At 40.7% G+C, this 11573-nt stretch overlaps 1 protein-coding gene across 1 annotated transcript; it reads left to right on the forward strand.

Annotated features, from left to right (window-relative positions):
• The first annotated feature begins 786 nt into the window (after window positions 1-786).
• LOC306976219 (glycogenin-1-like) lies at window positions 787-10694 on the forward strand. The gene is made up of 7 exons (XM_079574115.1): window positions 787-954; window positions 3918-4053; window positions 4130-4304; window positions 4464-4626; window positions 4977-5103; window positions 5538-5763; window positions 9828-10694. The coding sequence occupies exons 1-7, from the start codon at window positions 816-818 to the stop codon at window positions 9999-10001; spliced, it is 1140 nt and encodes a 379-aa protein (XP_079430241.1). The 5' UTR covers window positions 787-815; the 3' UTR covers window positions 10002-10694.
• Window positions 10695-11573: the final 879 nt, after the last annotated feature.

Raw genomic sequence — 11573 nt, forward strand, 5'->3', positions numbered from 1 at the left:
CCCAGTAATATTGTTTTCTAATGGCATTATATTAATATAGGTTAACTTATTTTCAACAAAAGGTCTATGTTCTCTTCAGATCGGCGGGCAGCCATGACCAGCCTATATGTTCATTGTGTCATGACATGCAATCCACAAAAACATCCATACACATCAAATCACTGCCTGTTGTTCTTGTTCACCCTCCACCGGTTTTGGTTGTTTGCTCTTTACTGCTGCTCACATCAGACTTATTATAGACAGCTGTGTGAAAGCAGAGTTGAAAGTGTCATTACCTATTCCCTCAACCTCTGCCACTTAAAAAATGCAACAAAACACATTTGCTTTTGTTGTTCTGTATCAGTTTTAAGCAACATCAAGACTTAAGCAGTGTGTTGGAAAGTGCCATTGGTTTAGGACTCACTAAATAAAAAGTAAAGGTTAAAACACTAGATTTGTGAACTGGCTAAGGCACTAAACTTGGTTGCTTGAGGAAAACCTTTGGAACTAAATCAAGAAGAGGTCACTTTTACAATGGCATTAATACTAAAGTAAAAGTCCCTTAGTGTTGTTGATGATAGATTTGCAGCCACGTCTTAAACCACTAAACAAATTAAACCTTATTAACCTAATCCCTCAGTCTAGACATAGATGCACCTGTCACAAATCAACACATCGCCTCCAAAATAAAACTCTATAAATATCAATGTTCCCCTTTAAATCATCTGAAGCCTGGGGTGGATGCCTACTACTATTTTTTGTATCATGCCCAGAATAAAAAAAAAATGAAAGGAGGGGGCGTGTCCGCTTGCTGCGCTGCCCACGTGACCCGGAAAATGCTGGCCTTAATTCCTGCGCTGAATTGCTCACAGCTGTGGAGCTTGTGCCCTTCTCAGTGCAAGCCTCCCCGCATCATCAGGACCAGGACCCCCACAGTTCGTCTGGACGCTCCCCACCACTGCAGCACCATGTCCGGTATGAAAGCGCTCCCAGGGGGTCGGTCTGTGCACGGAGGCTGCGTGAGAGGCAACAGCCAGGCGATGGCCTCTTCCTAGAATAAATTCCGGTGATATTTACGCGCAGGTAGTAAGTGTCGCAGTGGAGGAGCGCGCGGGGAAACGGTGCACGGCCAAACACGTGTGGCGCACAGTTTGGGCGTTTGAGAGCGTGGGGAGGAAATTATTTTAAGTTATAAATTGTGAGGATGGGTATTGCGACTGTTTGGACCACAGGGAAAGCAACGACATTCAATATTGGCTGTTCCTCTGATGATTTTCAAAGTTAAATGTCCATGCGCCATGCTGAGTAAAAGTTTTTTGACGCCAAATGTGCTTGTTTGACTAAAAATAAGGTGGGGAAAGACTGTCTATTTCATTATACCAATCACAATCATGATTCTGTCTGCACTCTTGCCAAAACCCAGTGACTAAAGTACATTGTGTCCATGTTTGGTTGCTGCAAGCGTGCCATTTATGACACGACATGCCCCCCACATAAGGCCTGCTCTTGTCCACGTTATGCAAAAACTGCAACAGCACAGAGAAAAATGCATTCAATATGTAGATTAATTTAATTTAGATAATCTAGCCTACCACTGTAGGAATTGGCACACTTATAGTAGCGCGAGTTTGGCTACTTTTACGCACAAAAATATCCGTTTTTTTTAGACTTTATATCGACACGTTTAAAGCGTGCATGGCTCCAAATAGTTAAAATCTTGCTTTATATCTTCATTTGGATGTGGTAGCCTAATATCCAATCATGTGATACTTGTGAGATACGACCTAGAAGAACCCAACCCTTGTGCTCAAGTCACACTTTATCTTTTTATCTTTTTTTTACATTTTGCTACAGCTAATAACTTGCTTCACATGTCCTTTTTATCTTTCATCTTGTCCTAAACTCACTCCCTACAGTCCATTTTTTTTGTTTTTTTTACATTGGCTTTTATTTTAGGTGGGTCTTCGCCTCTACTTCCGGTGCGCTCCGGGAAAATTGCGTAACTTTGACGCACAGTCGCCTGTCAGTGCGGACGTGCGCCATCGACTGCATGGCCTCAGTTTTTTCTTTCATTCTCCCTCTGCGATTAAACTAACAGGCTGTGCACTGTCTCTGTGGGGAACGGTTTATTCTCATGAAAAAACAAAGGGAAGTTTTAAATGTTTGTTTTAGATGCAGTTGCCAACATTCATGACTTCATCTGTTGCTTAGTAGAATTGGGAATCTCTCTGATTTGTAAATGTATTATGCAAGTCTAAAATTCTCACATTGCTTGAGTTGTCTAATTAAACAAGTGGTAAATATATTTTTATATAAAAGATTGACAAACGACAAACTAAATTAATTTGTTCATGCATTTTTACTTTCTGTTTAAAAACATTCAAACTTGTAAGGGAAAAAAATGCTGTTAATGACTCACTGACGCAACATTTCTTGTGTTGCCTCATACCTTATCTGACTTCATAGATAGCACTGGGAACCATTCAGTATTTCCACATGTATTAAAGGCTAGTTTCATTTGAAGTGCTAACAAAGCCACTAGTCTTTAAGGGTGTTTTGCTAAAGATGATAGTTTTTGTCCCCTCACAATCGCAACAAGAGTAAGGAGGTAATGGTAAAGGGAGCAATGCATGAATGGCATCAGTACAATAAGACATTGATACTTTGCCGCCACATGCATTGAGATAGAAATAAACAAGCCAGATATTGATATTGGGCCTACAGATAGTTTTACTCTTTCCACCAGCAAACAAATTTCCCGCAATCGTTCACCAACACCATTTTTTTAGACCCAGATAATAACTCATTTAAAAAGTAAAGAGTTTGTATTAGTATGAGTAGACTGGCTCCTTGTATTCTGAAAACTAGCTGGGTGATCAGTTTTGGTCCTATTTCTAATATACAAATGTTTAAAGCGTCTGCACAATTCAATGGATTGCAATAAATGTTTTTGTTTGAATAAGGACCATGTGTGCCACCATAGTCTCATCAGGAGTCAGTGGGAAACGCTGCTCATCCCCGTCCCGTGTGGCGTTCATGGTCTGAACAGTCCGCACAGCTGCAGAATGCCCCTGCCGCTCCGAAGGGGTTTCCTGTAACCGTGGAAACACACATGATCATTTAGATTTGCCGTTCAAGCGTCAGAGCGGTCGTCGGCACATGTACAAGAAGCTGATCATCTTTTATGATCAAGTGAATGGGACGTCTCTGTGCTGCTGTTGGCGGCACCTGATTTATGAGGCAGGAGCTGAACATTTTGTCCTAATCCTCCAATTAACTATATAGCTCATTTTAGTATAGCTGATGTATAGAACTGGGGCTAAACAAAACAAAATGAAAATTTGATTGCAATTCTGAAAAGTGTTGCACTTGTGAGTAAATTGCTGTTTAAGTAAAAAAAAAAGAAAAAAGAAAGGATCTTGTGATGTCAAATCCAGAAAGATCAGAGCATCTCAAAGTGCAGCTCTTGTGGCGTGTTCAGCGTTAGTGGTCCGCATCAAAAGGATGAAAAGTAGTGGACAGGTGATACAGCCCCAGTGTGGTCCCATTCAACAGGTGAGCCACTGTAGCTCAAATTACTGAGCTAATACTGGTTCTGGGCATAAAGGTCACAAAATACAGCTCTGAATGTGCCTGGTACTTGATCCTATAAACCTGAAAACCTAATTGTCTCAAATGATGCTTGAAACTCAAGTTGGCGAAAATATAGGCAATGTTATTATGCTGATCCTACGACACTTTGCATTATGACCCTAGATGCTACAAATATGCAGGCAGCTATGGAAAAAGGCTTTTTTGATAAAATGAGTAATACAACTTGACAATTATGTAATCCAAATAATTTCTCATTGGGTTTGTTTTTTTTCTTTTATTACATGTCTTTGTATTGTACACTTTTACTAAATTAACCTGCCCCCTTTGCAAATGTCTTTTTTCAGAGGAAGCTTTTGTGACGTTGGCGACCAGCGACGGTTACGCCAAAGGAGCGATGGTTCTCGGACAGTCCCTGAGAAACCACAACACGACGCGGAAACTCGTGGCCCTCGTCGGCCCCCACGTCACGGAGTGCTGCATGTAATTATTGAACATTTTTAGAATACTTACGAGAGACAATCCTACATACTGAATTTTTGAATGGTGTGTTTTATAGAGAAGCGATGAAGTCCATTTTCGATGAGGTGAGCCCGGTGAACGTGATGGACTCTGGAGACACGGCGAACCTGGCCCTGATGAAGCGGCCCGACCTGGGGGTGACACTGACGAAGCTGCACTGCTGGACCCTCACACAGTACAGCAAGTGTGTGTTTATGGACGCAGACACATTGGTGAGCAAAACAAACACACCCTTATTTTGATTTATTTACCTTCTAGATCTTGAGACAACACTTTTCCTGGACTTATGCTGCTATAGGCTCATAGATGACATTGAATTTCTGAGTTTCATTAAGATAAACCTGTGTCATTGCCTCGTGTCTTAAATGTAGGTGCTGTCAAACATCGATGAGCTGTTCGAGAGGGAAGAGTTGTCCGCCGCCCCTGATCCTGGATGGCCAGACTGTTTCAACTCCGGAGTGTTTGTCTTCAGACCGTCCAATGAAACGCATGAGAAGTTGCTCGCGTTCTGCTCGGAAAATGGCAGCTTTGACGGTATTTTTGGATTGTTTCTTACATATTGTGGTCTGTTTAGTGTTAGGGCTGTGCAGTAGACTGACAAATAATCGTTATTCAAACAGCCAGATGAAAACCTTGATTTGTGGGTCCTTTGACGTGGATAAGAGTAATATATTTTTTATGAAAGCGGCCTAAAACAATGCATTGTAACTTAAATTTTAGCCGCCTTTTGATTATGAACACTGACCTGCCATTTTCTTTCATTGCTTTCATTTACATCAGTATAGACGGTGGCTGGAGAATTCAATGTCTTGAACTCGTTAAGCTTCTACTTACAAATCTAAGCCATGGTGGTTCCTTAATTTTCTTTTTTTGTGTATTTTTAGGTGGCGACCAAGGCGTCCTGAACAGTTACTTCAACACTTGGGCGACAGCCGACATTTCCAAACACCTCCCGTTTATCTATAACCTCAGCAGTATTGCCATCTACTCGTACTTACCAGCATTTAAGCAGTGAGTATCCACACTGGCAGGAGCCCAAATTTACACAAAGCATGGAGCCTTTTCTTTTGATGTGTTTGGTCCAAATTCTGGCCCCTATTAGAATCGGTTTATGGGTAAATAGCGAAATTTGGCAAGACTTTGTTGCCACATTCTCTCTCGTCCTGGTACGAAAATAGTCAGCAGCAAGTTAGCATTTTGTCTCCTGCCCTGATTTAAAGTTACTAGAATGATGTATTTAACTTGGGAATTTATTTGCTTATGGTTTATACATTAGTCCAATTTTAGCACGTATCAAGTTTTAGACCCCTACAGACCCTGATTTCATATTTTACAGTTCTTTTTTAGCTTTTTCACGTTTGCTCCTACTTGTAGCTGAGTTGTGCTAATGAGAAATCCCTTAAACTGTTCTTCAACTTCAGGTATTTGCATTCTTTGTTTTGCAGATACGGCCATAACGCCAAAGTAGTGCATTTCCTGGGCCAGGTGAAGCCGTGGAGCTACTCGTACGATCAACAGAAGGGAGAGGTCAAAGGCCATTCTGTCGCACAGCAGCCGGGACACTTGCACCCAGACTACCTGCTCCTGTGGTGGCAGCTCTACGCCAAATCTGTGGCCCCTCTGCTGCAGACGGCCTACGGGGACGCGCCCTTCATCAGCGGCTTTGTCGAGGCAAGTCACACTCGCATTGTTTATTCTGCAGAGCCAAGTCAGGGTATTGTGGGTTTTAGGTCAATTTTGTACTCTACACATTCAGGTTTTTTTTTAATCTGTTTTTGGAGAATCTCAATTTGATAGGCAGTTGTCTTTGGAAAATAACATGTACTAATAACATGACATTTCTCAGTAGCTCTTTCTTGCAATTTTGGATAAACTAAGAAACGGTACCAAAAAAAAATATTCAAGCCAATCAAAACATCACATCTCGTCTCTGCCCTTGTGTGCCATTTGTGTCAGAAATCCTGCAACAGTAAAGAGGGGTGTGTTAAAATGCACGTCTGACTTGAAACCGTGCCTCAAGAGCCAAATTAAGCCAAGTTGAGTTCAGCAGTTGATCAGCAGTTGATTCAGCCCTAAGGCAGTCTGCTTTTATCTGTCCGAGCATGTTTTTACTGTCATAATAATCATCTCTGGTAATGTCTGGAAACTTGTGTTGGTAAACCTTCACATCACGTGATGACGCAAAAATGTGCCATTGCTCCACATTACAAAGAGGTGAATCAATGTTTTAGGCAAGAAAAGGAGCGTGATGTCAAAATGCAGATGTCAATTTCAATATGCTTCAGTGCATTTCCATAGAACATATTGGACATGGCAGGTCCTGAACATTGTGTCTGATCTGAAAACTATTTCGGTCTAGATGTAAGTTTGACAAGTGAGACATTTGGAGCATCTTGTGAAGTATTATAGTAAACTGCTAAGATCCTAAAGAAATGATGAATGGATATCTAAAATCTCTGAGATTCAGACCAATTGGCTTGTTGCACAATGTGGCTACGCTGGTTTCTTTGAGCTGAAGTTGTGGGTGCTAGTACTTCCTGTTCGTATTAATTTCCATTAAGATTAGCTCGAATCATCGTATTTCCTAGATTCTGTGGTGGACAGTGAGTTCCTGGTAGATGATCACTTACTGCAGGTTAACGGGTTGCTGTACAGTGTTAATATTTCCGTAGAGGAGACGTCTATGTTTATAAGGATCAGTGAGTTTGTCTTGAAGGTAAAGGCTGACATTAATTTCATGCATTATAGAATTTGAATGTTAGCCTTTAGCTTCAAGACAATGATGCTGTCTGTAAAATGAGAGTGTAAGGTCCTCCTTTCCCTGTAAAGAAGTTTGTCCAGCTCTTATATTTGACACTATACTGTACTTGCCACCACTTTAAGAGCCCATTCCAACATGCCATCCCGCTCTGTGATGTCTTAAATGAATAGCTGGAGCCATGCATAACTAATGCGCCGTCATGTTTCCGCGAACCATTTCACAGACTGGCAGGAAGTTAGCAATGCCGTCTTTTGTAACGAGCACCAGTGTCACCAGACAGCTTTGAAACAAGTCCAGCCAAACCTGCCCAAATGTCTGAGGATTTGCCAAAAGAAGAATCACGCGTCCTTTTGGGCATTTCTATCATTAATCAGCCTTTAATACTTTATGTATGTGCCCTTTCCAACCCAGTGAAACCAATGCCTTCAATTGTAATGTAGTGAGGGCTTTTGTTTTTCTCCAAGGCTTCGTCCACAACGTCATCCTCCCTACGCACCAATTTCCTCACCAGTTTCACACGAAGTACTAACATGAAGGAAATTGCTGTCAGTTATTGGCAAATTGAGCAAATTAAGTACGTACTGTATGTTCAACTGTGGCCACTTTTACTCAAATGCCTTATTTCCATTTAAGCTGACGAAATGACGAAATGTTCCCCCTTAAATTTATGTCGACAAATGTACAAGGCAAATCTCTAAAGTTGTTTTCCCCCCCTCGGATCAATTTATATTAGTTTAAAACAGACTTTCTGCAGGGCATTAAGTCATTAAATCATTAAGTACCAAAATCAAGATCTTAAATGTCAGAATTTTCCAATAGATTTAGTTTTAATGCTTCAGAATGGCAATGCCCAACAAATTGCACTGTAAAATTTTGAATAATAAAATTATGGAATACATTTTATTATTCAGTTAATCTTCAGTCACGTAAACACAGCACAGACTTCGTTAGCATTTAGCCTCTCCTCTTCTCCTCTATAGCTCCAAACGAGGTGAAGATAGAAGCTACCAAGCTCTTCCACGATTTCCCTATTTAAATATGGTTACGTGAAGTGTTACACGATAAAGTATAGGTACACAAAATTAAACAATGTGGATTTTCTAAGCGGATAAAAGAACTATATTGTAAGGCATAATACCAGGAGTACTTTGGTGTCCACACAGTAGAGTGAAGATATTACTGCACGGATGTCGAACTACTCCTGGTATTATTACGCCTTACACTATAGTTCCCCTTTTTATCCGCTTAGAAAATCCTTATTGTTTAATTGTGTAACTATGCTTTATCGTAACCATATTTAAATAGGGAAAACATGGAAGCGCTTTGTAGCTTCTATCTTGACCTCGTTTGGAGCTGGAAAGGCTAAATGCTAACGCTGTTTACGTGACTGAGGGCACGCGTGAAGACCAGACAGGTACAATTGAACTCGTCTAAGGCAAGAACATATCTCGGTATGTAAAAACTGTGACCTATTCCTTTTAAATGTGACTTGCTTCAACCTGCATAAACCCTGTTAAAATCTGTAATTTGCACATGATTTATTATTATTATTTAATGGTTTATAATTGCTCCAGCGGGGAAACGATTGGAGCTGAATGAAGAAATTCTAAGTTGATATACAAAGTAGTAAGAGAGTAGTGTAGAGAGTAGTAAGAGATGGTGCTTGAGCATGTACCCCTGGGTTAAGAACTTGCTGGTTCACATTTAGACCTATCACTGGATATCTTGCTTTTGCAGTGTGTGTTTGGCAAAATAGTTTTTTGTCCATTTAAGTTCTATTTTTTTCCCCTTACACTTTTACATTTACTTGTGTGTCTGTGGGGGTCACTCAAGGTGCTCTGAAACTTGCCAACTACCAGCAAGCAGTTGTATAACATTCTTTTCATTGTTTAAAAACTCCACTTGTTGCCACAGACTTGGCACTAGAGGCTAAAGAAGCCCACTTGTCCTACTTGGCTCTTATCTGCTCTAAGTGTTGCAAAAGTGCACTTTGTCTCCTGCTTGTGTCTCCGTGATATAAAAAGCACAGATTCCAGCGTGAGTGGGGGAAATACCGCTCAGGCCAAACTTTACAAAACAATTCCTTTTAAAGCATGTCTCCTCGGCTACAGCACTAGCAAAAAATAGCCAGGTTTTGAGGGTTAGGGGCAGAGGAAGGAGTGTCAATGAAGAAATATGCGTGAAAGATTGGGCTCTTGGAGAGAATTCTGTGGAGGCGTCTTACTTTGATTGGTTGTAGTTGATGGATTAGCCCAGTTTAGTCCACTTTGGCTCGTTTTGAACCAAAACTAGATAAAGATCCCATGGTTGAATTAAAAGTTCAAATTCGATTTTAAAATCTTTTAAAATTATGGATTTTTATCAGAGGAAAATGAGGATCTGGAGGGTCCTTGCCTGGAAAATTAGGACAATTCTGGTCACTGCATTGAATCTGGCTAAGATACTATAGTGCAGGGGTCTCCAAGTAAATTTAGCTGGGGGCCAAAATATATCTTGAGTGTATTGCCGGGGTCCATAAACAAAGGCTCCAGTAAAATGCGTTTTGATTGGGGAAATGCTATTGAGGAAACTTTTTCAATATATAAGCCTGTGTCACAAGTCTCTGCTTCACTGTAGTCATTATTCATTCACTCAGCACTTCTTGGTGGTAAACTACTACTACCTCATTACACTCATAAGATTTCTTTTTTCCATTGAAGATCAAAAGGCCCGGTCAAGAATTTTCCCATCCTAAAAGCTCTTTGTTCAAATTTTTACAGCTCTGCCACTGTCAGATTTGCAAGCTTAACTTGTTTTTCCAAATTTTTGTTTGGTGGGTGACAATGGACACCAATAACACTAGCCGATAATGATTATTGTGGGGGAAAACGGGCATGTTATTCACATTTTGTCCAGTATGGGTGTTGCAGTCATGTTAAAAAGGGCTGAAGTATTGGACCATTGATTCATTGTGCTGCCTCTTTCCTCTCTTCAGCATAAGGAGCATGAAGACGGAGCGCACCAGGCATCCCCCGTCAGCCCCCCTGAACCCGAAAAGATCTCATCGGAGGAGAGGAAGAAGCGCTGGGAGGCCGGCCAGATCGACTACTTGGGGGACGACTCGTTTGCCAACATTGAACGCAAACTAGACACATTCTTAAAGCAATAGCAGCCGGCACTTAACATGGACATCCTTTTAGATAGAAAAGCTCTATTGGGGATTTAACCCGCTACCATAAGCCAAGCACAGGCGTCCGTCCACGACCAGACAAAACTGTTTCCATGTCCTGTAAAAACAAATTAGTATTGCCTTGAAGCGTTCTTCCCATGACGCCACATAACATTAGATACCGCATTAAAACTAGGATGCCAACAATCGGGAAGAAGGCATTGTGTAATTACATCTTGAACTGAAATGCTATACTCCATAGTCTTCCTACTCTGACAACGGCTGTACCCTAGATGTGAACTTTGCGATCCTCAACTTCAAAAACATGCTTTCTCGCTCACTCCGGACAATCAAAGTTGGTTTTCTACACTTTGCATTATCGTAATGTTCTATTTTGTGTCACATTTTTGGATCCCTATTTTTATTTTTGTAATTCTGTCTGTTTGAAACAATAGCTCCCTTTTGGATTTCTGCACATTAACTCCAAATAGTCTATAACCAGCGGCCTTATCGCCCATCATGGTTTACCTCACAATGGCTCCAACTAGTGGCTCAAAATCCTATGTTTGTATCGTTGGTCAGTGCAACCACTCCAGGTATTTCGATATTAAATGGTTCCTGATCACTCCCAGCGCTTCAATGAACACTCCTGGTCTACAAGACCGTCCCATCAAAAAGTTAATGTGCAGCTTGGGGAAAAAAAAAATGTATTTATGGTCTGTTCTGCTGTAAAAGAAAATCCCTGTGTAACTAATAAAATATGAACATTTTGATGGAAAATGATTTATTGCTTTCTTTTCACATTCTGAAAATTTACAAAAACAACAGAAATGTATTGGTCCCTTACTTGAACCCAATGAAGAAGCCCTTAAAGTCTCCCAATTAAGAGAACATTTGAAACAAAATGGGTTGCTTTTCCCTGCAATTTTTTTCACAATGGTAAATTGTTTGAGAGAACGCTTTATTTTGCAGTAACCATAACCTAGTAATGCACATGCCTGAAATAGTTGAATGAGAACTGAAGCTGCAAAAAGGTCTTGGTTTGCAGGTTTTTTTTTGGGAAAGATTTTTAATACTTCCATCTACTCCAGTAGAAAAGTTCATATAGTCAGACCTGGCCACAAGGACAAGGTAGACCCCTCCATAACTGGTACAAATTAGCCAGCCTGCTGATTGATTTCATTGCTGTGAAAGGGGAAATCTTAATTACTCAGAGCAACTTTAAAGGCCCTTTGACTTTTTCACTAGTGGAACAAAATGCATTCAGTGTACAAGAATGACATTAATGGTAAATCCCTATGAAGAAACATAATGGGACAGTATGGCTCTCTGAAAGTGAAGTTTGAACCACAAATTTTGGCACTCCCTGTTCCATCGAAGGGCCTTTAAACATCTGTGCTGGTGATGTCTAGTTTACGTTTGCTCAAGTTTTTCAAATTTAAAGTATTACTGTTTAGTTGATTTAGCCACATGCGGTCCGCCATCTTTGCATGATGCAAGTTGGATGGTGGAAATCCTTGGCTATAAGCTTTGACTCTGCTCCTTTTTGCTATTTGAAGAGCTTACTGATGG

This window comes from Gobius niger, assembly GCF_951799975.1.
Source record: "Gobius niger genome assembly, chromosome: 16".
NCBI classification, from domain to species: domain Eukaryota; kingdom Metazoa; phylum Chordata; class Actinopteri; order Gobiiformes; family Gobiidae; genus Gobius; species Gobius niger.

Excerpts from the sequence above, each read along its gene's own strand:
- LOC306976219 (XM_079574115.1), top strand. The coding sequence starts at position 816 with ATGCTGGCCTTAATTCCTGCGCTGAATTGCTCACAGCTGTGGAGCTTG. Across the intron at positions 955-3,917 it reads CCACTGCAGCACCATGTCCG|AGGAAGCTTTTGTGACGTTG; the intron begins GTATGAAAGCGC and ends GTCTTTTTTCAG. Across the intron at positions 4,305-4,463 it reads TTATGGACGCAGACACATTG|GTGCTGTCAAACATCGATGA; the intron begins GTGAGCAAAACA and ends TCTTAAATGTAG.